At 29.0% G+C, this 27314-nt stretch overlaps 6 protein-coding genes across 17 annotated transcripts in view; 2 read left to right on the top strand and 4 right to left on the bottom strand.

Annotated features, from left to right (window-relative positions):
* Window positions 1-7416, top strand: part of LOC111680750 (uncharacterized protein CG43867) — a 49302-nt gene extending 41886 nt beyond the window's left edge. For 7 of the 11 annotated variants that reach the window (XM_046945809.1, XM_046945807.1, XM_046945806.1 and 4 more), the window contains exons 9-11: window positions 2374-2469; window positions 2596-2937; window positions 5923-7416. In XM_046945809.1, coding sequence (XP_046801765.1) covers window positions 2374-2469; window positions 2596-2937; window positions 5923-7251 — 1767 coding nt within the window. In that variant the 3' untranslated portion in view covers window positions 7252-7416. The remainder of the gene's footprint in view (window positions 1-2373; window positions 2470-2595; window positions 2938-5922) is intronic. The other 4 variants (XM_046945808.1, XM_046945802.1, XM_046945811.1 and 1 more) reach the window with 1 other exon arrangement.
* Window positions 7417-11877: 4461 nt separating this feature from the next.
* LOC111680752 (large subunit GTPase 1 homolog) lies at window positions 11878-14306 on the top strand. The gene is made up of 5 exons (XM_023442454.2): window positions 11878-12070; window positions 12140-13390; window positions 13450-13603; window positions 13661-13866; window positions 13933-14306. The coding sequence occupies exons 1-5, from the start codon at window positions 11972-11974 to the stop codon at window positions 14149-14151; spliced, it is 1929 nt and encodes a 642-aa protein (XP_023298222.2). The 5' UTR covers window positions 11878-11971; the 3' UTR covers window positions 14152-14306.
* A 386-nt stretch (window positions 14307-14692) lies between these two features.
* On the bottom strand, window positions 14693-16968 carry LOC111680755. The gene is made up of 4 exons (XM_046946542.1): window positions 16287-16968; window positions 15843-16002; window positions 14848-15762; window positions 14693-14770 (listed from the first exon to the last, which is right to left on the bottom strand). Exons 2-3 carry the CDS (start codon window positions 15923-15925, stop codon window positions 14871-14873), a joined length of 975 nt encoding a protein of 324 aa, XP_046802498.1. The 5' UTR covers window positions 15926-16002; window positions 16287-16968; the 3' UTR covers window positions 14693-14770; window positions 14848-14870.
* A 914-nt stretch (window positions 16969-17882) lies between these two features.
* Window positions 17883-20792, bottom strand: LOC111680751 (T-complex protein 1 subunit zeta). Its single transcript, XM_023442453.2, has 2 exons — window positions 20521-20792; window positions 17883-19427 (listed from the first exon to the last, which is right to left on the bottom strand). The coding sequence occupies exons 1-2, from the start codon at window positions 20655-20657 to the stop codon at window positions 17969-17971; spliced, it is 1596 nt and encodes a 531-aa protein (XP_023298221.1). The 5' UTR covers window positions 20658-20792; the 3' UTR covers window positions 17883-17968.
* A 316-nt stretch (window positions 20793-21108) lies between these two features.
* On the bottom strand, window positions 21109-22170 carry LOC111680756 (mitochondrial inner membrane protease subunit 1). Of its 2 annotated transcripts, none has more exons than XM_023442458.2 (2): window positions 21919-22170; window positions 21109-21633 (listed from the first exon to the last, which is right to left on the bottom strand). In XM_023442458.2, exons 1-2 carry the CDS (start codon window positions 22009-22011, stop codon window positions 21205-21207), a joined length of 522 nt encoding a protein of 173 aa, XP_023298226.1. In that variant the 5' UTR covers window positions 22012-22170; the 3' UTR covers window positions 21109-21204. The 2 variants fall into 2 exon arrangements, with proteins under 2 accessions (XP_023298226.1, XP_046802445.1); XM_046946489.1 differs by having other exon boundaries at window positions 21109-21628; window positions 21919-22036.
* Window positions 22171-22954: 784 nt separating this feature from the next.
* LOC111680753 (CDP-diacylglycerol--inositol 3-phosphatidyltransferase) lies at window positions 22955-25699 on the bottom strand. The gene is made up of 5 exons (XM_023442455.2): window positions 25426-25699; window positions 24989-25123; window positions 23455-23608; window positions 23223-23383; window positions 22955-23144 (listed from the first exon to the last, which is right to left on the bottom strand). Exons 1-5 carry the CDS (start codon window positions 25475-25477, stop codon window positions 22972-22974), a joined length of 675 nt encoding a protein of 224 aa, XP_023298223.1. The 5' UTR covers window positions 25478-25699; the 3' UTR covers window positions 22955-22971.
* Between the last annotated feature and the right edge of the window lie 1615 nt (window positions 25700-27314).

Below are 27314 nucleotides of genomic sequence, written 5' to 3'. Positions count from 1 at the left end.
ATCATTAGTTGGTAATGAACTTTTCTGGAAAAAAGATCATTAGATTCTAATGAAATTTTGTAGAAGAAAGAGGTCGGTAGATGAGATTTTCTAGAAAAAAGATCATTAGATTCTAATAAAATTTTCTTGAAAAAAGATAATTAGATTCTAATAAAGAAATGATCATTAGATTCTAATGAAATTTTGTAAATAAATGATCATTATATTGTAATTTAATTTTGCTATAAAAACGATCCTTAGATTTTATTGAAATTTTTCTACTAAAGAGATCATTAGATTTTAATTAAAATTTTTATAGAAAAGATCAGTTGAATGCAATTTACTTGAAAAAACATCATTAGATTCTAATGAAATTATCTGAAAAAAAAGATTATTAGGTTTTAATGAAACTTTTTGGAAAAATGATCATAAGATTATATGAAATTTTCTAAAGAAAAGATCACCAGATTACAATGAAATTTTGTATGAAATTGATCAGTAGATTCTAATAAAATTTTCTGTAAGAAAGCTTATTAAATTGCAATGAAATTTTGTAAAGAAATGATCAGTAGATTCTAATAAAATTTTCGGGAAGAAAGATCATTAGATTTAAATGAAATCTTCTATAGAAAAGATTAGAAGACTATAATCAAATTTTCTGGAAAAAAGATCATTAAATTTTTATGAAATTTTCTTCTAGAAAAGATCATTCATTACATTCTAATGAAATTTTCTTTTAAAAATATCATTACATTCTAATGAAATATTCTATAAAAAAAGCAAGATCGGTAGATTTAAATAAAAATGATCTTTAGATTCTAAAGAAATATAAAAGATCACATGATGAAATATTCGAGATATAAGATCTTTACATGTTAATGAAGTTTTCTATGAAAAAAGATCTTAAGATTCTAATGAAATTTTCTGGCAAATGATCATTAGATACTGGAAAAAAAAAGATCAATAGATTTTAATGTAATTTTCTAGAGAAAAGATTTTTAGATTTTAATGTTAATTTTCTAGATAAATGATCTTTATATTCTAATAAAGTTTTTGAGAAAAATGATCAGTAGATTTTAATGGAATTTTCAGGAAAAAAGATCAGTAAATATAAATAAAATTTTCTTTAGAAAAGATCGATAGATTTTAAAGAAATTTTGATATAGAAACGATGTTTAGATTTTAAAGGAATTTTCTGGGAAAAATATTATGATGATCTATATAAAAAATATCATGAGATGTTGGGGTTAATTTAGTATTTTTTTCTTAAACTTTAAATATTTCTTTTGGTAAACTTTGGCCTTGCTTTTTATAAGACATAGAGCTTTTGAATAGCTTTTATAATAAAATAATTGTAATATAATAAAATAATTAAAAAATGCATGTTAAAATAGTTTTAATAAGAAAATTTAAAAAGTTTTAAATTGAAAAGAAAAAAATTAAAAGAAAATTTTGAAAAAATTTTTTTTTAATTTTGAAAAACGTTTTTTTAATTTTGAAAAAATTTTTCTTAATTTTGAAAAAAAAATTTCTTAATTTTGAAAAATTTTTTTAATTTTGAAAAAAATTTTAAAACTTTTTATAAAAATTTAAAAAAAATTTAACTTTTAGTTGTTTTAATAATTAACTAACACTTTAACAATTAAGCTGTTAACACTTGTCTTTACCACACTTTGTTTGAAAAATAAAAAAAACGGGTTTTTAAAACAATTTTAAAAACTTTTTTTAAATTTTTAAAAATTTTTACATAAAAAAAATAAAAAAACACACACACACACGTACATACATGTAATTGCTGTAAATTTCAATACTTTTAGCTCCAAAAAAAAACATTTAAACAATTTCATTTTCTTTTTTCAAAAATATCAAATATTTTTATATGTTTATGATAAAGTATTTATAAATGTTTTGCATTTTTTTTAATAAAAAAAAAAACTTTTAAAAAAATATAAAAAATTTTTTAAATTTTTTTTGTATTTAGAGTTCTATAAAATTTTAAATAATTTTTTGTTTAATTTAATTAAAAATTTTAATTGTTTTTAATTTATTTTATTAAATTAATTTTGGCGCTTTTTTATAAAAAAAAATATTTTTAAAAAAATTGAGTTTGTCCCAAACTGCCCAATAATAAAATTAAATAATATTTATTAAATGTGTAATTTTGAAAACAAATTATAAATACACTGTAAAAAATTCATACTCAAAATTTGTTTTTATCGAAAAAAAGCTATAAAAACCAAAAAATTTAATGCACTTTTTTTCTTTGGCCTATTTTTTATATCTCGTTTTCTTTTCTATATTCAAAAAAATCAAAAAAAAAATCCAAAAAAAATCGAAAAAAAAATTGAATCCTTTTTTCGAAATGCATAAAATAAACTGAAAAAAAATTTACAGCAACTACTATTATGTGCCACGCAAAGTTTATTTGCCTGTGATACTCAACAAAGTGGTAATGCTCAAGCCAATGGCAGTTCACCCACCTCCCTACAGGTATTGTGTTTTCATAAGACTTCAATCAGTTTTTCAAAGCATGTTTTCTTAACTCATCCTTTAAAAAAAAAATTTAACAAAATTTTTCCTCTAAACTTAAAACTTTTAAAAATTTCTCTTTTACAGGCTCCTGTACCTCCTCCTATTATAGACTGCAAATCAAATCCTCCTGCCTATTCTTTTGTTCAAGGTTGGCAGCTATTATCTTTAGCCGTTTCCTTGTTTATACCCAAATCTAGCCGTTTATTATGGTATTTGAAATTACATTTATCGCGTAATGCTGATTCTAAAACAGAAACGGGCAAATATGCCGCATATTGTGAGCGTGCTTTGGAACGCACCTTAAAGAATGGGGGTCGTGAAACGAAACCTTCACGCATGGAAGTTTTATCGATATTGCTCAAGAATCCCTATCATCATTCACTGCCCCATGCTATACCGGTGCATATGATGAATACCACTTATCAGGTAAGAATCTAATCGGTCTCTTTTAACTCTTTCTCTCTCTCGTTCTTTAAGAAACTAATACTTAAGATAGAAGATCGTAAAACATTAGTAAGATCATCTTCCAACGTAATCCCAACACAAGAAATTTATAGAAATATAAGAAGTTATTTAGATAACAACAAGATCAGCACGAAACTGAAACAGATCATGATCAGCTTGAAACAACATAAACAATTTTATACAGCTAATGGATCATCTCCCAACTTAACTTTCTGAGACCATAACTAGATCATCTCTAAACCTGTAATATCGGGTTTTAACTTTCTTAGAAACTAGCAAAAGCATCTCGATCTTCAACATTTTTAGACACTCGCAAGATCATTTCGAAATTTAAGTTTCTTAGACAACAGGATCAAGATCATCTCTAGCATTAACTTTCTTAAACACTAGCAAGATTGTCTTAGACAAAAGCAAAATCATCTCGGAACCTAACTTTCTAAGATAGCAGCAGGATCATCTCAAAAAACGTCCTGGATTCCAGCAAGATCATTTCGAAATTTGTCTTACTAAATATCAACATCATGATCACCTCGAAACAACATAGACAGCAGCAGGATCATTTCCAAACTTAACATTCTGAGACCATTACAGGATTATATCAAAACCTATCATCTCAATTTTAAACTTTTTTAGACACTAGCAAGATCATCTCGATACTCAACTTTCTTAGACAGCAGCAAGATTATCTCGAAACTTAAGCTTCTTATACTACTGTAAGATCATTAAGTTTTAGACACTAGCAAGATCATTTCGAAATATAACTTTCTTAGATAGCAGCAAGATCATCTCAAAAAAAGGATTTAACTTCGTGAACTATCAACAGCTTGATCAGCTCGAAATAACATAACATTCTTATAAAGTTGAAGGATCATCTACATACTTAACTATCTGAGACCATAACATGTTCATCTCAATTCTCAACTTTCTTAGCAGCAAGATCATCTTAAAAACTAACCTTCTTAGACACTAGAAAGATCATCTTGAAACAAAACTTTTTTTAGACAACAGGAGAGTAATTTCGAAACATAACTTAGGATCATCTCCAAACTTAGCTCTCTAAGACCATAACAAGATCACCTCTACACCTCGATTTTTAACTCTTTTTAGAAACTAGCAAGATTATCTCGATCTTCAACACTCTTAGACACCAGCAAGATCATCTTGATCTTAAACTTTCCTAGACACTAGCAAGGTATTCTCGAAACTTAAGTTTTTTAGACAACAGCAAGATCATCTCGCTCTTCAACACTCTTAGACACCAGCAAGATCAGCTCGATCTTTTACTTTTTTAAACACTAGCAAGATCCTCTCGAAAGTTTCTTAGACAACAACAAGATCATCTCGATCTTTAACTTTGTTAGATTATCTTAGACAAAAGCAATATCATCTCGAAACCTAACATTTTTAGCAGCACGATCAGTTCGCAACAACATATTAAGAATGATATGCAACAGGATCATATCGAAACTTAACTCTTTGAGACCATTACTGTATCTGTGTTCTCGATTTTTCACTTTCTTAGACACCAGCAGCATCATCTTCAAATTTAACTTTCTGAAACCATAACAGTATCACCTCAAAACTTAATATTCTTAGACACTAGCAAGATCATATCGAAACTTATCTTTTTTGTAAGACAAGAAGAGGATCATCTCGAAACTCATCATCTGAAAACAAATTTCTCTATAACAACAGATTGATGCATCCGAAACTTAACTATCTTAGATAACACTAGGATCATATAGAAACTTAACTTCCATAGACATTAGCCAGATCATCCTGAAGGAAGTTGAGACTTCCTTAGACAACAGTAAGATAATCTCGAAACTGAACTTCCTAAACTGCCAACAGCACAATCAGCATGAAACATAACATTTTTAGACGCAACAGGATCATATAGAAACTAAATTTTCTTAGACATTAGACAGATCATCGTAATTCTCAACTTAATTAGAAAACAGTCAGATCATCTCAAAACTTAATTTTCTAAACTTCCAACAGCTCGATTAGCTAGAAACATAACATTCTTAGACAACAGCAGGATTATTATTTCGAAATTTAACTTTATAAACTTCTAACAGTAAGATCATCTCTGAAACACAAGATTTGCTATATATTTCACGACAGTCTTCGAATTACTTTTAACTTCAACTTAATAGAGTTAAAAAATACAAATCTTTTTGAAAAGCGAAAACTACAAAGTGAAGAATTTTCAGCAAAGATCCTTCTTTCTCAAATCATCTTAACTTGATGCTAAATCTTAACTGGTAGAGAATGAGAACAGATCACCTTAACTTGATGCTATATCTTAACTGGTAGAGAATGAGAACTGGTAGAAATCTGAGAAAGAAGATCCTTCTTCCTCAGATCACCTTAACTTGATGCTAGATCTAAACTAGTAGATAATGAAAGCACCAGAACTCATTATGAACTAGAGACTTACGATTTGAGAAGGCAGAATAAAAAGGCCACGAGGGAACTACAAAATTTTCTACAGCAACTGATTGCAACATGAGCTTTACAGAATACTTTCAGTAACATGGAAGTATTCTGAACAACAAAGGTCTCTAGCGAACTGTTCACATACATTGCCTTCTAACGGGAAAATCCTTCTCCGGTCTTTCAACTACACGTGAACAAAACACAAAACAAACAAAGGTCTCGAGGGAACTACAGCATTTGATTACAACATGAGCTTTACAGGATCAAAAGCTTGATAACTATAGAATCCTTTTGAAACTTGAGATGCTCGAACTACGGAATTATTATTTCCCAGCACATAGCAGCAGCCTCTTTCAACTGAATACTACAATATCTAAGATCTTTTCAAAGCCCCCTAGACTAACGAATAAAACAGTGGTGAAGATCTATTGAGGGCCAAGTTGCGAACAATATTCTCTCCCTCAATTTTAAATTTATTCATGATTTTTTTTTTCTTCTTTACAGGTTGTCTCTTTTGATGGCTCTACCACAATCGAAGAATTCCAAAGCACCTTGGCCCAAGAGATAGGTACTCGTGATTCTTCTAATGGTTTCTGTTTATTTAGTGATGATCCTATAGAAAAAGATTTAGAACACTATCTAGATCCTTTGGCTAAACTGTGCGATGTTATATCCAAATGGGAGACCGCTTTAAGAGAAAAGGGTTCGGGTAAATTTGAGAATACACGCGTTATACAGCTAACGTATAAAAATCGTTTATATTGGAAGCATACGGTTAAATTTGAAACCGATAAGGAAAGATTATTGTTATGCTATCAAACTAATAATCAAATTGTACAGGGAAGATTTCCTTTATCAAGAGATTTGGCTTTAGAATTGGCCTCATTAATGGCTCAAATAGATATGGGTGATTACTCGCATGAAAAGTCTAAAAGTGCTACTACTAATGTGGGCATAAAAGCTTTGGATAAGTTTTATCCTTATCGCTATAGAGACGCTTTAAATCCGGAGCAGTTGAAGGATATTCAAGAATTATTGATTACTAAATGGATTTTGTTAAAGGGACGCAGTACTTTGGATTGTGTGAGAATATATTTAACCTGCTGCCGCAAATGGCCTTATTTCGGAGCCAGTTTATTCCAGGCTAAGCCTAGGCACTCTGATCAAGCCATGGCCTGGTTGGCGGTATCGGAAGATGCTTTAAATGTTTTGGAATTGTCTTCTATGGCACCCATAGCCAGATATCCTTATACTAGTGTTATGACTTTTGGAGGTTGTCAAGATGACTTTATGCTGGTGGTATCCAATGAAGATACTTTAGCTTCGTGTGGAACACAAGAGCAAAAATTACTTTTCGCCATGTCTAAGCCCAAGATTTTGGAAATTACTTTACTTATAGCAGACTATATGAATGCTTTGGGTCATACAGTGCCCGGCACTCCACACATGAATTCCCTAACACGCAATGGCTCGCATAGATCTTTAAGAACTCGACCTGCGGGAGGTACGGGTACCAATACGGTAGTGGGAACTTTATGTGGTAATACTATGGCTGGCATGTCGACTAATGCCACTACTACAGCTCATAATACTTTGAATTCTCATGCCACGCATACACTCAACTCAAATCATTCACATACATTGAGTTCCTCACACTATAGTACCGGTGAACATGAACGTATGGGCACAATAGGAGGCGGAGGAGGTTCACGTTCCCAGGCCGGTTCTCATCAAGGTACCATGAACTCTATGCACAGTCAAAGTCATCATATACATCATCCTCATCAACCGGATATTTTAAAAAGTACACCCGATCATCAGCGTATAAAGTAGATAGTTAGGCTACCCCCAACCCCCATAAAAAACCACAGCCCCCATAAATTGTAAATATATATTCAACTTTATATAATATTAGACGAAAATTTAAAGAGACTTTAAAGGAAAAAAATGGATAAATGAATGCCTAAAGGTAAAGGCAAAAAAATTTAGATTTAAAAAGAAAAACTAATTTTTATATAAAAAAATATAAATTTTTACCAAATAAGTTAGTGTAAATATTAAAAGTTAAAAGAAAAACAGTGATTTAAAGAGAAAAAACACCCAAGAAAAAAAATTAGAACTTTATAATAGCATTTAAAAATTTAGCGTTAAAAAAGCAAACAAAACTTATTTTATATTTTACTTTCAAAATTAACAAAAAACTATAATTTTAAAAAATTAAAATTAAAAGATTTCATAACGTTAAACATAAATTTTAAGTTATTTTTAAATTCAATACTAATTTTAATTAATTTACAACTTAAAATGTTGTATAATTTATTTATTTTTTAATAATAACAAGCATCTCACAAGTTAACAGTTTCCAGTGAATGTCAATTGTCTGGCAAGAGTAGCAATTGCACAAAATTTTTATATATTCTTATAATATTTTAAAAAAATTGTCTCAAAATATTTTTACTTATTTTAAAACACTTTTTCAAATCTTCAATTGTTATTATTTTTTCAAAACTTTTTAAAATTTTATTATTAAAACTCTATTAAAATCTCATTTTATTTTTTTAAGTAGTTTAAAGAAAAAATTATTTATTTATTACAAATTATAAAGAAAATTTTATAATATTTTCTAAAAATTTTAACTCAAACAAAAATATATGTCTCAAAGTACTCGAACTGCAAAGAATATTACTTCTAGTGCAGTTCTAATTTAGTTCTAGTTCTGTTCTAGTTTTGTTCTAGTTATGTTCTAGTTATGCTCTAGTTCTGTTCTAGTTCTGTTCTAGTTCTGTTCTAGTTCTGTTCTAGTTCTGTTCTAGTTCTGTTCTAGTTCTGTTCTAGTTCTGTTCTGTTCTAGTTCTGTTCTGTTCTAGTTCTGTTCTAGTTCTGTTCTAGTTCTGTTCTAGTTCTGTTCTAGTTCTGTTTTAGTTCTGTTTTAGTTCTGTTCTAGTTCTGTTCTAGTTATGTTCTTTTTCTGTTCTATTTCTGTTTTAGTTCTGTTCTAGTTCTGTTCTAGTTCTGTTCTAGTTCTGTTCTAGTTCTGTTCTAGTTCTGTTCTAGTTCGGTTCTAGTTCGGTTCTAGTCCGGTTCCAGTTCTGTTCTCGTTCTGTTCTAGTTCTGTTCTAGTTCTGTTCTAATTCTGTTCTAATTCTGTTCTAGTTCTGTTCTAGTTCTGCTCTAGTTCTGTTCTAGTTCTGTTCTAGTTCTGTTCTAGTTCTGTTCTAGTTCTGTTCTAGTTCTGTTCTAGTTCTGTTCTAGTTCTGTTCTAGTTCTGTTCTAGTTCTGTTCTAGTTCTGTTCTAGTTCTGTTCTAGTTCTGTTCTAGTTCTGTTCTAGTTCTGTTCTAGTTCTGTTCTAGTTCTGTTCTGGTTCTGTTCTAGTTCTGTTCAAGTTCTGTTCTAATTCTGTTCTAGTTCTGTTCTTGATCTGTTCTAGTTCTGTTTTACTTTTCTTCTAGTTCTTCTCTAGTTCTGTTCTTGTTCTGTTCTAGTTATGTTCTCGTTCTGTTCTAGTTCTGTTCTAGTTCTGTTCTTGATCTGTTCTAGTTCTGTTCTTGATCTGTTCTAGTTCTGTTCTAGTTTTCTTCTTGTTTTCTTCTAGTTCTATTCTAGTTCTGGTTCTGTTCTAGTTCTGGTTCTGTTCTAGATCTGTTTTAGTTATTTTCTAGTTCTGTTCTAGATTTTTTGTATTAATATATGAAAGCTTGTTATTAAACATATAGTCTAATATTATCATATTGTTTTTGTTATTTTTTTTTTACCAAAGATTTATTTTATTTCTATTTCAAAATTATACTCTAAAAAAACAACGCACAGAACGAAATTATATAAAATTTATAAAAAACGATTTTCTAACAATAATATTTAATTTAAGCATTAAGGAAAAACTAAATTTTTTGATAAATTTACAAAATTACCAAAAATAAAATTAAAAATTACCAAAAAAAATTTCAAATAAGAAAAACAAAAAGAAATTTATAAAAAAAAAAATGCTGAATTTAGAAAAAAAAATTAAAAATAAAATCAGGTAGTTTAAAACACTTAAAAACAAAAACAAACAAATCAAATAAATTTAAAATAAAAACAAAAATCCAAAGATGCAAACAATTTCTTTACCAAATATTAACAGTTTAAAGAAAATTATTAAAAAAAATAGTAAGAAAACAAATATAACAACCTTAAAAAACAATCACTTTAAGATTCCTATTTATTTAAAACAATAATTAAACAATATAAACACAGAAAACTAAAAAACGATATAAAACAAACAAAAAACGCAAATAACTTATTTGAAACTTAATTTGATTAGTTTTTTGTAAAAGTTATAATTATTTACAAAAACAAAACTAATACTCGTAGTTAAAAGCTTAAGTATTTTATAAAAAAGCTTAAGGTATACACACTTATTAAATAAGCTTTATTATTTTAATTTCTTAAAAATTTTTAATTTAATTTTTTTATAAATTAATATTAATTCTAGTGATATAAATGTTGTATGTGTCTCTTTCACTCTAACTAACATTTTCTCTCTCTCTCTCTATCTATCTCTAACTCTCTCTCTTTCTAAATTTATATATAGAAAATAATAATAATAATAAAAAAATATTTATATGTCAAAAGTTTATATACAATTTACTTATATATAATGAGAATACCACAAAGCATATACATACAAACAATACATAATAATAATGAAACATTTCATTAGCTAAATGACAAATATTTTTAAAGTTTTAAAATATTGCAAAAAATTTGTGATTTAGCTGGTGTTAACTTTATATATGGTAAAAAAAAGAAAGAAAAATAAAACACTATTTATTAACGCCATATTTCATTTTTAAGTTTTTCTTATTTTTACTTATTTTGTAGGCAAAACTGAAAAAAGCGTATATAACTAATTATACACAATATTAAGAAAAAAAAGACCGTAATAAAGAAAAAATATATTATTAAAAAATTAAAAAGTGTTTTAATTCTTTTAGTTTCAATTCATTTCTGTTCTGTTCTAGTTCTGTTCTAGTTCTGTTCTAGTTCTGTTCTAGATCTGTTCTAGTTCTGTTCTAGTTCTGTTCTAGTTCTGTTCTAGTTCTGTTCCACTTTTGTTCTAGTTCTGTTCTAGTTCTGTTCTAGTTCTGGTCTATTTCTGTTGCTGTTCTGGTTCTGTTCTATTTCTGTTGTAGTTCTGTTCTAGTTCTGTTCTAGTTCTGTTCTAGTTCTGTTTTAGTTCTGTTTTAGTTCTGTTCTAGTTCTGTTCTAGTTCTGTTCTAGTTCTGTTCTAGTTCTGTTCTGTTCTAGTTCTGTTCTTGTTCTGTTCTAGTTCTGTTTTAGTTCTGTTATAGTTCTGTTCTAGTTCTGTTCTAGTTCTGTTCTAGTTCTAGTTCTAGTTCTGTTCTAGTTCTGTTCTAGATCTGTTCTTGTTCTGTTTTAGTTCTAATCTAATTCTGTTCAAGGTTTAGTTCTGTTCTAGTTCTGTTTTAGTTCTATTCTAGTTGTGTTCCAGTTTTGTTCTAGTTCTGTTCTGTTCTAGTGCGGTTCAAGTTATGTTCTAGTTCTATTCTAGTTGTTTTCCAGTTGTGTTCTAGTTCTGTTCTTGTTTTATTTTAGTTCTATTCTAGTTCTGTTCGAGGTTTAGTTTTGCTCTAGTTCTGTTCTAGTGCGGTTCTAGTTATGTTCTAGTTCTGTTTTAGATTTGTTCTAGTTCTGTTCTTGTGCGTTTCTAGTTTTGTTCTAGATCTGTTCTTTTTCTGTTTTAGTTCTATTCTAATTCTGTTCGAGGTTTAGTTCTGTTCTAGTTCTGTTTTAGTTTTATTCTAGTTGTGTTCCAGTTTTGTTCTAGTTTTGTTCTAGTTTTGTTCTAGTTCTGTTCTAGTTCTGTTCTAGTTCTGTTCTAGTTCTGTTCTAGTTCTGTTCTAGTTCTGTTCTAGTTCTGTTCTAGTTCTGTTCTAGTTCTGTTCTAGTTCTGTTCTAGTTCTGTTCTAGTTCTGTTCTAGTTCTGTTCTAGTTCTGTTCTAGTTCAGTTCTAGTTCCATTCTAGTTCTGTTCTATTTCTGTTCTAGTTCTGTTCTAGTTCTGTTCTAGTTCTGTTCTAGTTCTGTTCTAGTTCTGTTCTAGTTCTGTTCTAGTTCTGTTCTAGTTCTGTTCTAGTTCTATTCTAGTTCTGTTCTAGTTATGTTCTTGTTCTGTTCTAGTTCTATTCTAGTTCTGTTCTATTTATGTTCTTGTTCTGTTCTAGTTCTGTTTAGTTCTTTTCTATTTCTAGTTCTGTGCTAATTCTGTTCTAGTTCTGTGCTAGTTCTGTTCTAATTTAGTTAAATTTTTAATTTAATTTCAAATGCAAGCAATTAACGATTAAAAGTTGATCTTTCACATATGGCAACTTTATATTTAATAGTTATTGTGAATGTCATCTTTGACAAAAACACTATTGTGATTGTTTTATTTTGACAGCTGGTCATTGTTTTGATTTGTTTTTCATAAAATAGAGTGCACGTGTTGAAATTATTAGAATTTTTAAAGAAAAACATAAAAATTAAAGAATTTTGCTAAAAAAATTTAAGAAAAATGAGTAAAAAGGGTAAAGGAGGTAATAATTTAGGGCGTACACTAATAAAAGATCGTTTTGGTCATACGCCCCGTAGAAAAGTAGACAATGATTCTATGGTAAGACAGAAAAAATAAAACAAAGTAAATGTTTAGCTAAAAAATATGTTAATTTACGCATTTCTATAGTTGCACACCACTGAAATCCAAGATGGTTATGACTGGGGTCGTTTGAATTTAAGTTCGGTGACAGAGGAATCATCTTTCCAGGAATTTTTACGTACCGCCGAATTGGCTGGCACAGAGTTTCAGGCTGAAAAGTTAAATATAGCTTTCATTAATCCCAAACAGGGTGTAGGCCTCCTATCACGCAATGAACAAATGCAAATAGAGAAAAAACACAAGGATAATAAGGATTTATTGAAAATTCCACGCCGTCCCAAATGGTCAGCAGAAACAGCAGCCGATGAATTGCAGAGAATGGAAAGGGAAAGTTTTTTGGATTGGCGTCGTAATTTGGCTTTACTGCAGGAGGATGAAGAAATTATCATGACTCCTTATGAGAAGAATTTGGAATTTTGGCGTCAATTATGGCGTGTAGTGGAAAGATCAGATGTAGTGGTTCAAATAGTAGATGCACGTAATCCTTTACTTTTCAGAAGTGAGGATTTAGAGAAATATGTTAAAGAAGTTAATGCCAATAAAATGAATATGATTTTAGTTAACAAATCAGATTTGTTAACTGAAAAACAAAGGCAATATTGGGCAGAATACTTTGATGAACAAGGCATAAGAACGGCATTTTTCTCGGCAGCTTTGGCTACCGAAGAGTTAAAAAAGGCGGCAGAAAATAAAGAAGAGAAACCAGTTAAGACAGAGCTGAAGCTAAAGAAACAACAAGAAAACGAGGAAGAAGAACTTAAAAAGGACTCAGAAGAAGATAGCGAAGACGAAGAGGAGCAAGAAGATTTAGAAGAACAACCTGAGGACATTTCTTTAAAAGAACTAAAAAAGGCAGCCAATGATATCAATAACACCTTAGACAAACTAGAAGATAAACTGCATGAAATTGAAAAGAAATTACCCACGCCCCAAGAAGAAAAAGCCCAGGCACAGTTTATTAAAAACAGTGCCAAACTCTTGAGCAGAGAAGAACTTATAAGATTATTTAAGACCGTTTATCAGGGTACTACCTATACGGATAAAGTAACCACCATAGGTTTGGTGGGCTATCCCAATGTGGGTAAAAGTAGTACCATTAATGCTTTAATGATAGAGAAAAAAGTTTCAGTGTCCGCCACACCGGGTAAAACTAAACATTTCCAAACTTTATATTTAGATCAAGATCTATTATTGTGTGATTGTCCTGGTTTAGTAATGCCCAGTTTTGTTTTAACCAAAGCTGATATGATATTAAATGGTATATTACCCATAGATCAGGTAGGTTAAAAAAAAATTTGAAAAACTTGAAAATTTTTTTAAAATTTAATAAATTTTAGATGCGTGATCATGTGCCGCCAGTTAATCTATTATGTTCCCGCATTCCTAGACACATTTTAGAAGATAAATATGGTATTATTATAACCAAACCCATAGAGGGTGAAGATCCCAATAGATGTCCTCATTCTGAAGAACTTTTATTAGCTTATGGCTGTAAGTTTGAAATGAAAATTGTTTAGAACAATTTATAAAACTTTTATTTTCAACCAGATAATCGTGGTTTCATGACCTCTAATGGTCAACCGGATCAATCTCGTTCGGCTCGTTATGTTTTAAAGGATTATGTCAATGGTAAACTGTTATATTGTGTAGCTCCACCTACAGTGCCCCAAGAAGAATATCATCAATTTCCTGAGAGATCACGTAAAATCATAGAGGAAAAATCTCTACCCGATCAACAACAAAGAGCCATGAGAGTTAGTTTAAATTTAATTTAAAAAAAATCTTTAAAATTTTAAAACTAATTTCGTATTTCCTTTCAGATTAACAAAAACACCACTTCTAAAGATTTAGACAAACAATTCTTCGTCCAACAAACTGGTGCTGCTCACATCAAGGGACGCACTCATTTTCCACATATTCGAGTACAGGCCGATGGCTCTTTGGTACAGGCAGAGCCTTCCGAAAAACCATGGCGTAATGTTAAAAAGGAAAGACGTGAAAAATTACGCAAAAAATTTAATCACTTAGATCAACATTAAAAGGTTTTGTATAAAAACAACAAAGATTTATAATAGTTTTATATACTGCAAGTATCTACGTTGGAAAAGTGAAGTTTTTTTTTTAAATTAAGATAATTTTAATTTATAATTAACTTTTTTAAATATGATAATCATGAATTGTAGTAAAAGTAAAAGTTTCAAAGTCATTACAAAACTAAAAAAATGAAATTATTTTTCGTGCTCAATAAAAATATATGACTTTGAAGAAAAAGTTCTAAGAAAAAACTTGTTGATTCAAAGAATAATGATTCTTAAAGAAAATACTTGAGGAGAACTGAAGTAGGAATATTTAAAAGGGGAATTTAAGTAAAGTTTTGGACATTTCTCAATGAGAACAACAAAATTTTTTGTTATTTCTAAAGATCTAACACAACTATAAGATCATCATGTCAATCAGCTTTCCCAATATTTGTTAATTATTGAGAGCAATAACAGATTGTACGTTTAAAATGTTAAATAAATTATAGATTTTAAAACTAAAAATATTAATAATAAATAGTTTAAAAATCTTACCTTAAGATCCGCTTGCTTTTATCTTGTTAAATAATTTATTAAACTTGCTTAAATAAACTTGCTTGAAAATCTTGACTTGAATGCACTAAAAAGAAACAAAAGAAATAAAATATTAATTTAGTATTTTCATTGAAAAACAAGAAAAACAATCAAATGCTTAACCTTTTTTCTACTGGAACAGCTTCTTAACACTTTTTATCAACTTTTTGTATAATACTATTTATCAGAAATCTTTGCGTCTCAGACAGCGATATAAAATTATGACGAAATTCTTGTAATGCCACTTTCAAATCACGCGGCTTATTGAGATGCCAAGCTAAAATGATTTCAGCTAAAGCAAATTTTTGAAATTGTGTCAAATATGAACCCGGACGCCAAGAGCTAAAGTTGTGAATATTAGCATGGATTGGTGAATGATTGGGACTGGGCAGTAGATTTTCTTCGGGCTGAAATTCAGCTAATTGTACATAAAACTCTATAAGTTTTATATGAGCTGGAGTTTGACGTGACGGTGGTAGTGTTAGTGCCACTAACAGCAGTACTCTTAATATTTCTACTCTAGCCAAAACCTCTTGATAGAGATGTTGCTTTTTGCGTTCATAAATATTGTCCACAATATCATCTAACTGCTGTAGGGCCTTAAGATAATCATGATTTTTTAATGATTGTTCGGTAGCCAGTTCTAATTCGTATATACGATGAGCCGGTGAATTAAAAGTACTCGTCACTTCATAATGAGGCTGTAAAGGTGTCATTTCTCTTATAATGGCTGCCTTAATGACACTATCATCGGGACATTTTTCCACAGCCTGGGTAAAACAATGCAAAGCAGTTTCCCTATACTCCGGGCTGTTGGATCTTAATAGCAAAGATTCCATTTCTTCGTGAGCCTTTAAAAATAAACGAGCCGCTTTTAGTAAAGCCTGACACTCGGCCATAGCATTTTGTAAATAATTTTCACATTTTGCAACACCCAACTGGCACATGCCAGCATATTGATAAATGCCAGCCTCTTCGAACTTGATAGCCAAACGGCCATAGTCCTCTAAAACCTCAGAAACATTGGGACCAAAACGTCTGTTTGCCATGAAGAAAAAAAAAGCAAAAGAATCTTTGTTTTTTCCACTAAGAAAACACATAAACTTATTTTTACTTACTTGAACACAGCCTTTTCGATTTTCTTGAGTTTTGTAGAGGTTTTTAAATACTGATCGACTAAATTTTTTGGATAACTATCCATTTCCGACAAAATTTACGGTAAAAATAAAGTTTTGTTCGGAACAAACTTTGGCTTTATTTATTTGCACAGGGTGTTTCCTAAAATTTTAATGTAAATAAAATACTGTTATTTTAAGAGTTGCCAGATTAAATATTTTTGCACACATTAAGAATTTAGTAAGCTGTTTAATGTGAACTAAAAATAATGCAACTTTGCGAGAAAAACAACTATTTACCATAATGGAGCAACGTAGTTTTAAAATGTTAAATATATTTTAGATTTTAAAACTTGTAAACTTGCATTTAAGTTAATTCACTAAAAAACAAAAGAAATGGTTTTTGTATATTCAATTGAAAATAAGAAAAACAATGGAATGCTTTACCTTTTTCTGCTGGAACAGCTTCTCATAACACTTTATATCAACTTTTTGTAGAAAACTATTAATCTCAAATGTTTGTTTCAGACAGCGATATAAAATTATAACGAAATTCTTGTAATGCAACTTCGCGCGACCAAAGCTAATTCTTTAAACTGTCATATATAACCCCGGACGCTTGGAGCTAAAGTTGTAGACTGGTAAATGTTTGCGACTGGGCACTAGCTTTTCTTCTGGCTGTCAATTCTGTCAATTGGACATAAAACTATTTAAGCTTGATATGAACTGGTGTTTGGCGTGCCTATGGCGGTATATCTACTCTAGGCAAAACATCTACATTGAATTGTTGCTTTTTACACTAATAAATATTGTTCACAATATCATCCAACTGTTGCACATAATATTCACAATATCATCTAACTGCTCGGTGCCCAGTTCTATTTCGTATAACTTAATGAGGCTGTGTCTTATAATGGCTGCTTTGTAAATAATGTTCACATTTTGCACATGGCATCATATTGATAAATGCCGGCATCTTCAAACTTAATAGCCAAACGGCCCCAAGCGTCTGTTTCTAGTAAAGTAAATTTATTTTTACTTACTTGAAAACAATCTTTTTGATGTTCTTTAGCTTTGTAAAGGTTTTTAAACAACGACCGACTAATTTTTTTTTTTTAAATTACAATCCACTTCCGACGAAATTTAACACGAAACTAAAGTTTTGTTCGGCACAAACTTTGGCTTTATTTATTTGCACAGGGTGTTTCGTAAATTTGCAATATAAACAAAAATACTGTTATTTTAAGAGTTGCCAGATTAAATATAAAATTAATATGCACAAAAAAATAATGCAATTTTGCATAATAGAATGTAATTTGAAAATGTTAAATAAATTATAGATTTTAAAACTAAATATATTAAAATTATTAAATATTAAAATAAATTTTTTTAAATTACTATCCACTTCCGACGAAATTTAAAACGAAACTAAAATTTTGTTCGGGATGAAAATTTTTTTTTCGTAAATTTTTAATGTTAACAAGATACTGTTATTTAAAATGTTGCCAGATGAAAATTTTTGTTAAACTTCTAAAAAGAAATTAGGAACATACAAATTTCCTTAAAAGTTCTTAAAAAAGAACTGAAAATAATGTGATTTTGCGAAAAGATATAAATAAAAAGGAAATATTTTATAAAATTTTATGAAATTTACAAAATGGTATACAGAATAAGAAAAAAATGCAAAAAACCCCAAATAAAAGAAGAAATCTAAACTCAAGGATTTTGAAATTCAGCAAATATTCAAAATTTTATATTGAAATTTCCTTATATGCCCTTTTTTATTGAGTTCAAAAACTGATAGCTTTCGTTTTTAAGTATTTTTTCACTTTTGTTTTTTAATGTTAAATGCTTCACTTGTTTTTTTTTATTTTTGAATAAATTTCACAGAAAATGGATTAATGTTTTAGAGATTTAAGTGTTTTTAATTTTTTTTTTTTTTTCAAGGTGCCTTAAAAAAATCATTTAGAAAATGTCTTAAAATATATAGAAAGTAAACTAATTAGCAAACAATACGAGTCTCAAAACAAGAAAAAAATAAAGTAGAGTAGAAAAAATGTTAGATAAGCGGGTGTGTTTTTATTTCCATTAAATACTTTTAGAAGTTTTTCCTTTAAAGGGAAAACAAACTAACCCTTAAGACTGGTCATGCCAGCACGCATAACTTCATCGACCAGCAATAGATTGCTGGCAATAACCGAACAGGAATTCAAAATTTGTTTCTTAACGTTGTAATTATCGTAGACACCTAAATCGGCAGGTTTCATAGCTTCACCAGTAGATAAATCCAAACCCACAGGATCGGGATTAAGACGATCTTCTTCAGTCAACTTAACAATTGTATCTTGAGCATCGTAGCCACTGTTAATGGCCAAATTTTTGGGTATAACCAATAAGGCTTCAGCAAAAGCTTGTATACCCAAACGTACCTTACCCTTAACGGTATCTTTGTATTTCATCAATTGATTGAAGGCCCTAACCTCAAAGGCAGCAGCACCAGGAATAACAGCCTTATCGTTAATGGCATTGTTGATAGCTCTTAAACCATCTCTGATGGCATCCTTGATTTGTACAATAGTGTGTTTGTTGGGACCCTTGATGAGTATGGTCACAGATTGGGGATTTTTGCATTCCTCAACAAAAGTATATTTGTTTTCGCCCAATGTATGCTCATAGACTAAACCAGCATAACCCAAATGAGATTCTTCCAAATCATCGAAAGAGTTCATGGCTGTGCCACCACAAGCCAAAGCCAATCGTTCCATATTACGGCGCTTAGCACGACGCAAAGCCATAATACCTTCCTTAGCCAAAGCATCCAAAGACATGGGATCAATACCCTTTTGGTTAATGACCACAAAGGATTTTTCAGTGCCATCACAAACTTTACGTTTCAATTCAATGATTTTCTTTACTCTCTGATCAATGAAATCACGTTCAGCCTTAACAAACTTCTCACGTTCTTCGGCGGTCTTGTAGAAGAAACCAGAGTTAACCTCAGACTTTTCATATTCCAAGGAGACGTTGCAAGTTAAAATGTAAGCATTTTCCAAACGCTTAGGCATATCAGGATGTCTAGCACCATGATCCATAACCAAACCCTTGATCAAGGAAGTATCGGTAGAGGTTTTATGTTGCATTTCCATAATTTCAATCATATGCAAATCAGCTGGTTTATCATCTTTGCGTATGGCCAAAACAGCATCGACACAAACATCAGTTAGAAGATCAGCCAAAGCAGCATGAACTTTAGTCTTCAAACTGGTATTGGCTACCTCAGATAAACTTTTCTTATCAGCAGCGATGGGTACCTTCATAGTTTCCAAAACAGCTAAAGCTTGTTCGCGAGCCTTCTCAAAACCTTCGGTAACAATGCGTGGATGTAAACCTTCAGCCAAAAAGATATCGGCTTGCTTGAGAAGTTCACCAATCAGGAGGACAGTGGAAGTTGTACCATCACCAGTCGAATCATCTTGAGCGGTACTAGCACGAGCAATCATAGAAGCGGTAGGATGTTGAATTTGCATTTCATGCAACAAAACATTACCGTCCTTAGTGATTTTAATATCGCCAGCGCCAGAAACCAACCTGAAAGAAGAATGAGGATTTCAGATTGTATTGAGGGAATAATGATGATAATAAGATTTAAAAGTTTATAGATCTTTGTAGGAAATTTGTTGTTTAATGGTTCCAAATATTGACCTATTTTGTTGATGAGGCCATATTCAAATTATATTAAACATTTTAATATAGCACAACATTTATAATAAATTGTTATGGGTTTTAAACAATTTACAGGCTATATGTGCAAAAGATTGAAGATCATTTGAAAATTGTTGATTAATGGTTCCGAAAATTGGCTTATAATAGTTAAATGTCAATTTCCAAATTAAATTAAGCTAAATTTAATATAGCGCAAATTGTTTTAATAAATTATTAAGGTTTACAAATAATTTACAGGCTAATGCGCTTAAAGAAAACTCAAATTGTTTTTAAAACTTTTCCACGAACTTGTAGATTAATGGTTCCGAATTTTGACTTTTTAGTTAAACGTCAAAATTAAAATTAAATTAAGCTAAAATTTTTATAGCGCAAATGTTTTAATAAATTATTGAGAAATTCAAATAATTTACAGGCTATTGCGCTAAAATAGAAAATCTACTTAAAAATCATGATTGTTGTTTAATAATACGAATAATGATAACTAAGATATCATCTTCAGAGTTAATTAAACATTTATATAGCACAAATTTATCAATAAAATTGGAAATATCTTATTAAAAACAAGAATATCCAATGGCAGATGTGCAAAATAAAATATTACATTAAAATATTATTACCTTAACTTCAAAAACTAATTTAATATCTAAAATTTCTAAATTTTATAAAAGCTTTTCGAAATCATCACTTAACTTTCGCATTAACAATTACAACCATCTGTCACTAGCTATTTAATATTTTAACACTTTACAACACTACATTCATTCATTGCATTCGATGACACATACCAAATTCAATTTAACCTCACTTTCATACTTAGCCTACAAAATGCCGACACCCCGTGATGGCACAGACAACAGATGCTTTTAAAACTAACTATAAATTACTCCAAATCCTTTCATAATCTAACTCAACTTAAACTTTTACTGCTATTAGTTGGAAAATTTAAAGAAAAACTTACATTTTCATTGTTCCTTTGGGTCCCAAATTGGTACGCATAACATCTTGCAAACCCTTGGCAGCAGAAATGTTAATGGCCAAAGCCTGCGCAGCCCTAGCAAATTCAGCTTTTGGATTCAACAAACTAATGGAAGCCATTATAAAATGGTTATTGTTCTTTTTATTATGGTTTGTAGTTTAATTTAATTAATAATTTCAACACTTTTCACAAGAAAATTCCAGAGTTTGTACGACCGTCTCACTGTTTTTTGCTGACAAGAATGAGAAAATGTGCAGATGTCAAAAGTTGACAAAATAAAAAGTAACAAGGGGTATGTTCAGTGATTGACAGTTTCAGTGTTATGTACATAGTTGTAAATTTTAGCAGTAAATAGAATCATTAGAAAGATAGATAGATAGATAGATAGATAGATAGATAGATAGATAGATAGATAGATAGATAGATAGATAGATAGATAGATAGATAGATAGATAGATATTATATAGGTAAATATCTAAAAAAAGATAAAGAGGATGTTTTGAAACATTTCAGTTGAAGATTCCTGTAGAAAATCTATAATTTTTATAGATATTAAAAAAATATTCTTAATTAAATTTTTATAAAATTTTATTTATTTTTTTTAATTACTGAACTTTGAACAACTTTTAAACTTTTAAATAAAATTAATTACCCTCCTTTGGTATTTCATAATAATTTGATTTCACTTAACGGCCATATTCTGCACACCGCTCTACTCTTTATCAAACCTAAAGGTATAGGACCATAATATCTAGAATCTGAACTATTTTTCTGATTATCTCCCTCGATCCAAACAAAACCACGAGGGACATAATCTTCAGTAACAACGGAAGTACTGGCCATATTAGAGGCAGTAGTTTTTACTTTGCCATCATCATTTGTTAAGCCATGAAGTTCAGATGGTGGCGGTGGTTCTAAGATAACTTTATCACCCGGCAAACCCACTACACGTTTACATATATATTGCTCGGGATTGGTGGGTGAAATAGCTATGATGATATCACCACGATTGGGTTTATGAAAACGTGTTGAAATTCTTTCGGTAAGTAGAATATTGTTGGAGAATAGTGTGGGTTCCATAGATGGGCCACTGCACTGAAAAAAAGTGTAATAAATAAAAATTAAAAGAGAGATTTTTTAAAAAAATTATTATTAAGATATATTTTTCGTTTTTCTTTTAAATTTATAATTGTCGCCTGTGGTTGTGGTAACAATTGTAAATCTAACACACTCGCTTACTACTCCTTTTGACAATGTTACTGCAATATTTATTTGCTCAAATAAAAACCCAGATTTTTATGAAAAAATCTTAAAACTTATACAAAAATCTACTCAATGTATTTAGTTATTAAAGTAAAGTTTCATAAAAATTATATTTACCACTACAAAATCTCCAATGTATTCAAAAAAACAGTGGGTTACACAGGCATATTGTATGCTATATTTTAATATATCTTTTAAATGAGAAAGCATGACTTTTTTAAAACTTTTTTTATACACTCTCGATTAAAAAAACAATTTTCTTTATGAATAATTTAAATTTATTATAATATTTGCTATATTTTAGTTGATTTTGCAGGAAAATGTTATAATACAATGAAACCAATGAAAACTTTGCAAAAAGATTAGAAAAAAATGAAAACAAAAACAGCTGTTTTTGATAAGCTGTCGAGGTAGAGATAGGATGGGGTATGTTCAGTGAAATTTTTGTATATAATAGCAAAATCATACGTTTAGTGTGGGGATTTGGTAAACAGGGTGGCTCATGTAGGTTAGAAAAACATAGAATGAACGTTATTTTTAAATAGAAAATTGAAATTAAAGAGATTATTATATAGTTTTTATATGAATATAATTTTTTTAGTTATTTCAATTTTATAATTAAACAATAATAATAGTTGTTTTTATAATTTTTAGACATTTATTTGTTATTTTAATATACATATATTTCTCTGTTTTAAAATGCTTATTTTTCGTATTTTTTTAAATTATATTAAAATAATTTCGTTTTGTGTTAACAATAATATTTCACACAATACTTTCTGTCGCACAAAATTCCTTTTTAACTACAAGACTAGACAATTTAAAATTTTTTTATATGAAAGTAAGAAAAAATTGCAAATTTCGTTATTACTACTTTTAATTAATTAAAAGTAAAATTATGTTTAATAATAATAATAAAATAAATTAAATAATAATAAAAAAAACTACAAAATATAATTTGTAAATTAACAAATAAATAAATAGTTATAGAAAAAGTATATATAGTATAGAATTTCATGTTTTCATTTGAATATTTTATAAATTACACTGGAATTTTTTTACAGATTTAAAGGTTTTGTTAAACCTTTGTAATCTTTGTTTTGTTTACATTTAGATTAAGCTTACTTAGCTAAATAAAAGGAAATTGTTTTCATTTCTTTTCGGATTAACTTATTCCGAACGTTTGCTAGCCTCTTTGGCCATTTTTTCCAAACGTTCACGCTTATCTACATTGGCCAAATCAACGCTGGCCACATAGGCATGCATGCAGCTGATCAAGGATTTCAATAAAGCAAAGGGAGCGGTAACAAATGCAGCCATTTTAAACAAAGAAACACCAAAAACTGTTAAATGTAAAAGAAAATTCATTATATAAAAGAAACATCTTATTTAATATGGCATAATGAAAAAAAGTAACTTACTTATGGGTCCCGTGGTAAAATGCAAAACATAAAGACTTATATAAAATGCTTCATTGACACAGCACATAAATGTTAGGACATCCTTTTGATAATACAAGCGCATTACTATGTTTTCACTTAAATCGGTGGCTTTGTGTGATGTTTTGCCCACAACAACGCTCCTGTTTTTAATTATATCGAATACAAATGTAAAATTTTATTAGATTTCAATTATTTTTTTATTTTTACTTACGTTTGCATATACAGCCAGTGACAGGCAATATCTATGGCCATTGACAGTTGGAACCAAAACATATAGGAGGGATAGAAATAACTTAAGGTCACCAATAGACCCATGGTACCACAACGATCGGTTAACTGATCCAGCATAGCACCAAAACGGGTGCCTGTAAGAAGAATAACACAAAGAATATGTTAAAAATAGAAATTTGTAAAATGTATATATGTTTATTTAATAATAATATTGAAATTTTCATATCTTTCTTAAAAAAGTCTTTATTCTTTTAACAGAATCTATTATATATTGTCATTTATTTGAGACACCCGGTTATTATGCACTTATTTCTTAATACAAACACAAAGAAAGTAATATAAATATATTTGTGTTTCAAAACTTTGTTATATTTTCGAAAATTAAACTAAATTTTACAAAAAAATATTTGGATTTTGGTTAAAATGTGCATTTCTTCTTATATATGAAACACCCTGTTAAGGCATATTGCATATAATCAAAACAAAGCGAGAAATAGAGAGAATTGCATTTTCAAATTAAACAAACAAGAGTCTATGATACACAAACATATGCATATAAGTAATGCAAACAAACAAACAAACAACTTGTTTTGATTAGTATTAAATTATAAAACAATAACAAAAGATATATACTAAGAAACAGTTAAATGAAACAACAAAGTAAAAGAATATATAAACAACAGCAATGAATGAGCAAAACAAAAATAAACACACATACAGCAATGACGTCAATGAAAACAAAAACAAATTGAAAAATGTAAACAAATTTGTAATTAACTGCAAAGTAAATGGATAATTTAGCAAAAATTTTGTATAAAATTGCAATAAAACTAAAGAAAAGTTAATGAAAATTAAGAATTTTGAATTGAAATATCTACAAAATTAAGATGATTCAATGACATTAAGTATAAACTGTAGGGAAATTGTATAATTTAATAAAAAAAAAAAGCTTAAAGGAAAATTAATAAAACTGAGGAATCATAAAGGATATATACTAAACTTTAACTAAAATCTAAGAAAATAGAAAAATTGGACAACATATTGAATTAAGGGGAAATTTTAAAAAATTTTTTTTAACATTTAAAAAATTATTGTTTTCGTTAAACATTTTAGCTTTATTTGGTTTAGGTTTTGTTTTTTAGAGCGTTAAGTAAGTTTCTTTGTTAAAATTTCTAGAATTTTACTAAAGATAACTAGTAATGACGTGATAGTTGGATAGTTCTACAGTATATACACGAATAAGCTTATTAAATAGTTAACTACACACACCGGCACTATTATCATTTATTGCTTTATGCACTTTAAGTATAAGTATACACAATTTTATATTATATACCTTAAATATCAAACTAATAAACCTATAATAAAATTTATGTTTAAAATACAAAGATTATTTTCAAAGTAAGTAACATTAAAATCAACAAATAGGCTTTTTTTAATTTAACATTCTATAACTATCCGCTTTGTCTGATTACCTGTAGCCGATAAGGCGTTTCAATTACCCTACTACTTACTCTGATTAAAAGCTCGGGCAGCATGTCCGTCCACTGCATCCAATAATGCGCTTATTGCATAACACCAACCGGCCACTAAATAATTAGTGGACATAAACCAAAATGCTATTAAAGCCAAAACAATGCGGCAATAACCTAAAAATACAAACAATCAACATAAATCAATATATAAGAAGCAAATTTTGCTGTCATCAAAATCAATAGCATTTTAACTTAAAGAATACTTAAAAAATTTTAGGTATACAAACAAAACCCACCCCTCACCCCCCACAGAAACGCTCTAACACTAATTTAATTAGTAAACTTTGCCATCATAAACATTTTTTTCGCATCACCTCCATAAACCTTCAAATTGTTAAGAGTTTTTCCATATGTTGGCCTCAGTAAAACAATAACAATTTGTGGTTTTATTTGTTAATATTTATTTAATTACTCACCTATTATATTTGGTATGAAAAGAAATATATTATCATGTTGAGCTATGGCCATTTTTTTTCTGCACACTATCAGCAAATAACCGGCGTTTTTTTAATTGTAATTTATATTATCAATAATTTTCCGCAAATTTTCTTTAAAACAATTTGCTTTAATTTCCTTTTGTAACTAAATTTTTTTTTTAATTTTTCTATATACGCAAATATTTTTATTCTTATTCAAGATTTTTTGCTCTTTTGTATAGCAAAAACAACACCACCTGACAGTTAAAATTCTAGAGAGAGACTAAAGTCAAAAGAATAACAGTAATGTCAAAGGTAATAAAAAAAATAAACGCTACTTAACAAGGAAAACGCTTGTTTGTAATAAAACGAAAAATAAGTGATTTTTTGGTACTTTTAACAAATTTAGCTGAAATTTAAAGAAATGTAAATAATTATTTACTTCCTAAGTGATTTGTTTTAAACTGTTATTAATATTATTACTATCGTTAGTGAACAATCCTGTTTACATCAATCAAATGATAAAAACAAGGCTGCCGTATAATTTGAAACAACAACAAAAGACGACAAACTAATTAAATAATTACAACTTGATTACAGTTTAATCAAAAACAATAATTTTTAATTCTAAACAAATTGTTTAATATAATTAAACACATTTTAGGCATATTTTTATATTAAATATTTAATATATTTATAAATTAACAGTTTTACATGATTTAATTGAATGTCATGGTCTTGAGACTTTACAAAGTTGTATTTTTTTGGCTGGAATTTCTTTCAACCCTTACAGCTTGATTACAATTGAAACCACAATCGTTGTCGCTCGCTCTCTTTGTGTGATTTGTCGACAGTGGTTCCAATTGTAATTAAGCTGTTAAATTGTATACTGAAATACAGTCTGGCAATAAACGCCGAAAATAAAACAAGCCAAGTGGAACACAGAGATCCCCGCTGTTTCTGCTTAAAGCTTACTCAGGCTAACCGCCGAAAGAAATTTTAAAGCCGCCGAAAATTTTGCAGTAAGAAAATATCAAAAATACTTTTTATATATAAATATTTCTGAATATACATATTTTTTCTGCAAAATATTCCGGAGACTTCCCATTTGTAATAACTAGTGTCTAAAAAAAACTATCAGTAATGATTTCACCTACATTCGTTACAGCAGAATATTGTTTTTTTATTATAAAAGTATTTATTACAATTTGAAAAATACAGTTTTTTATATATTTGCTAATTAAATTAAAATTTTTAAACTATCGGATTCCATACTTATTTAAAAACGTTGAATATTTGAAAAACACAGCTGCAAACTTAGCCGGCTTACATTAAGGACGCCTTCGAAATTCTAAATGCCAGCAAACGGCGTTGTTAATGTTTGTCGGCGCAGGGTTTTGCTGGAAAAACAACAAGAATTTTCCCCCAAAAAGCTGAAATAAGAATTTTTTTATATACAACGCGCGTTTATATTGAAATAAAATTGAAAAAAATACAAAAAAGTGTTAAAAGTTGAAGTGAAAAGAGTTCTGAACAAGCAATTGTTAAAAAAGCTTAAGAAAATATAAAAAATTTACTTAAATAAAGAAAAGAATAAAAAAACAGGTGAATTCCAAAAAAAAATGCAACAACAAAATTAAATAAAAAGCAGTGATCATAAATAATAATCTTGATAAAGATAGTTGTGTTTATATAGATAAAAAAGAAAGAAAATAAAAAGTTAATTAAATGTTTTATGAAAAATAATAAAGAAAAAGTGAAAAAATATATGTATATTTGCCCAAATACACAACTTAATTGAAAGCGTCTGGAGTCTGCAATTCTTTCTTTTTCATTTTTTTGTGAATTTTTGCAGCCACAAATGTTCCTCTTGTCCTGAGTGTATGTGT

This window comes from Lucilia cuprina, chromosome 3 (genome assembly GCF_022045245.1).
Source record: "Lucilia cuprina isolate Lc7/37 chromosome 3, ASM2204524v1, whole genome shotgun sequence".
Classification (NCBI taxonomy): domain Eukaryota; kingdom Metazoa; phylum Arthropoda; class Insecta; order Diptera; family Calliphoridae; genus Lucilia; species Lucilia cuprina.
The sequence above is the reverse complement of the archived record's forward strand: the minus strand, read 5'-3'. Positions and strand labels throughout refer to the sequence as shown.

Bases quoted from the DNA above. Each gene is read 5' to 3' on its own strand.
- LOC111680752 (XM_023442454.2), top strand. From the start codon at position 11,972: ATGAGTAAAAAGGGTAAAGGAGGTAATAATTTAGGGCGTACACTAATA. The intron at 12,071-12,139 runs GTAAGACAGAAA...GCATTTCTATAG, and splicing joins AAGTAGACAATGATTCTATG to TTGCACACCACTGAAATCCA. The intron at 13,391-13,449 runs GTAGGTTAAAAA...AATAAATTTTAG, and splicing joins GTATATTACCCATAGATCAG to ATGCGTGATCATGTGCCGCC.
- LOC111680755 (XM_046946542.1), bottom strand. From the start codon at position 15,925: ATGGATAGTTATCCAAAAAATTTAGTCGATCAGTATTTAAAAACCTCT. The intron at 15,763-15,842 runs GTAAGTAAAAAT...CATGGCAAACAG, and splicing joins ATCGAAAAGGCTGTGTTCAA to ACGTTTTGGTCCCAATGTTT.
- LOC111680751 (XM_023442453.2), bottom strand. From the start codon at position 20,657: ATGGCTTCCATTAGTTTGTTGAATCCAAAAGCTGAATTTGCTAGGGCT. The intron at 19,428-20,520 runs GTAAGTTTTTCT...TTCTTCTTTCAG, and splicing joins CCCAAAGGAACAATGAAAAT to GTTGGTTTCTGGCGCTGGCG.
- LOC111680756 (XM_023442458.2), bottom strand. From the start codon at position 22,011: ATGCTTTCTCATTTAAAAGATATATTAAAATATAGCATACAATATGCC. The intron at 21,634-21,918 runs GTAAATATAATT...ACTTTTTTTCAG, and splicing joins ACATTGGAGATTTTGTAGTG to TGCAGTGGCCCATCTATGGA.
- LOC111680753 (XM_023442455.2), bottom strand. From the start codon at position 25,477: ATGGCCATAGCTCAACATGATAATATATTTCTTTTCATACCAAATATA. The intron at 23,609-24,988 runs GTAAGTAGTAGG...TTCTTCTTACAG, and splicing joins TGCCCGAGCTTTTAATCAGA to GCACCCGTTTTGGTGCTATG. The intron at 23,384-23,454 runs GTAAGTAAAAAT...AATTAAAAACAG, and splicing joins CACTGGCTGTATATGCAAAC to GAGCGTTGTTGTGGGCAAAA.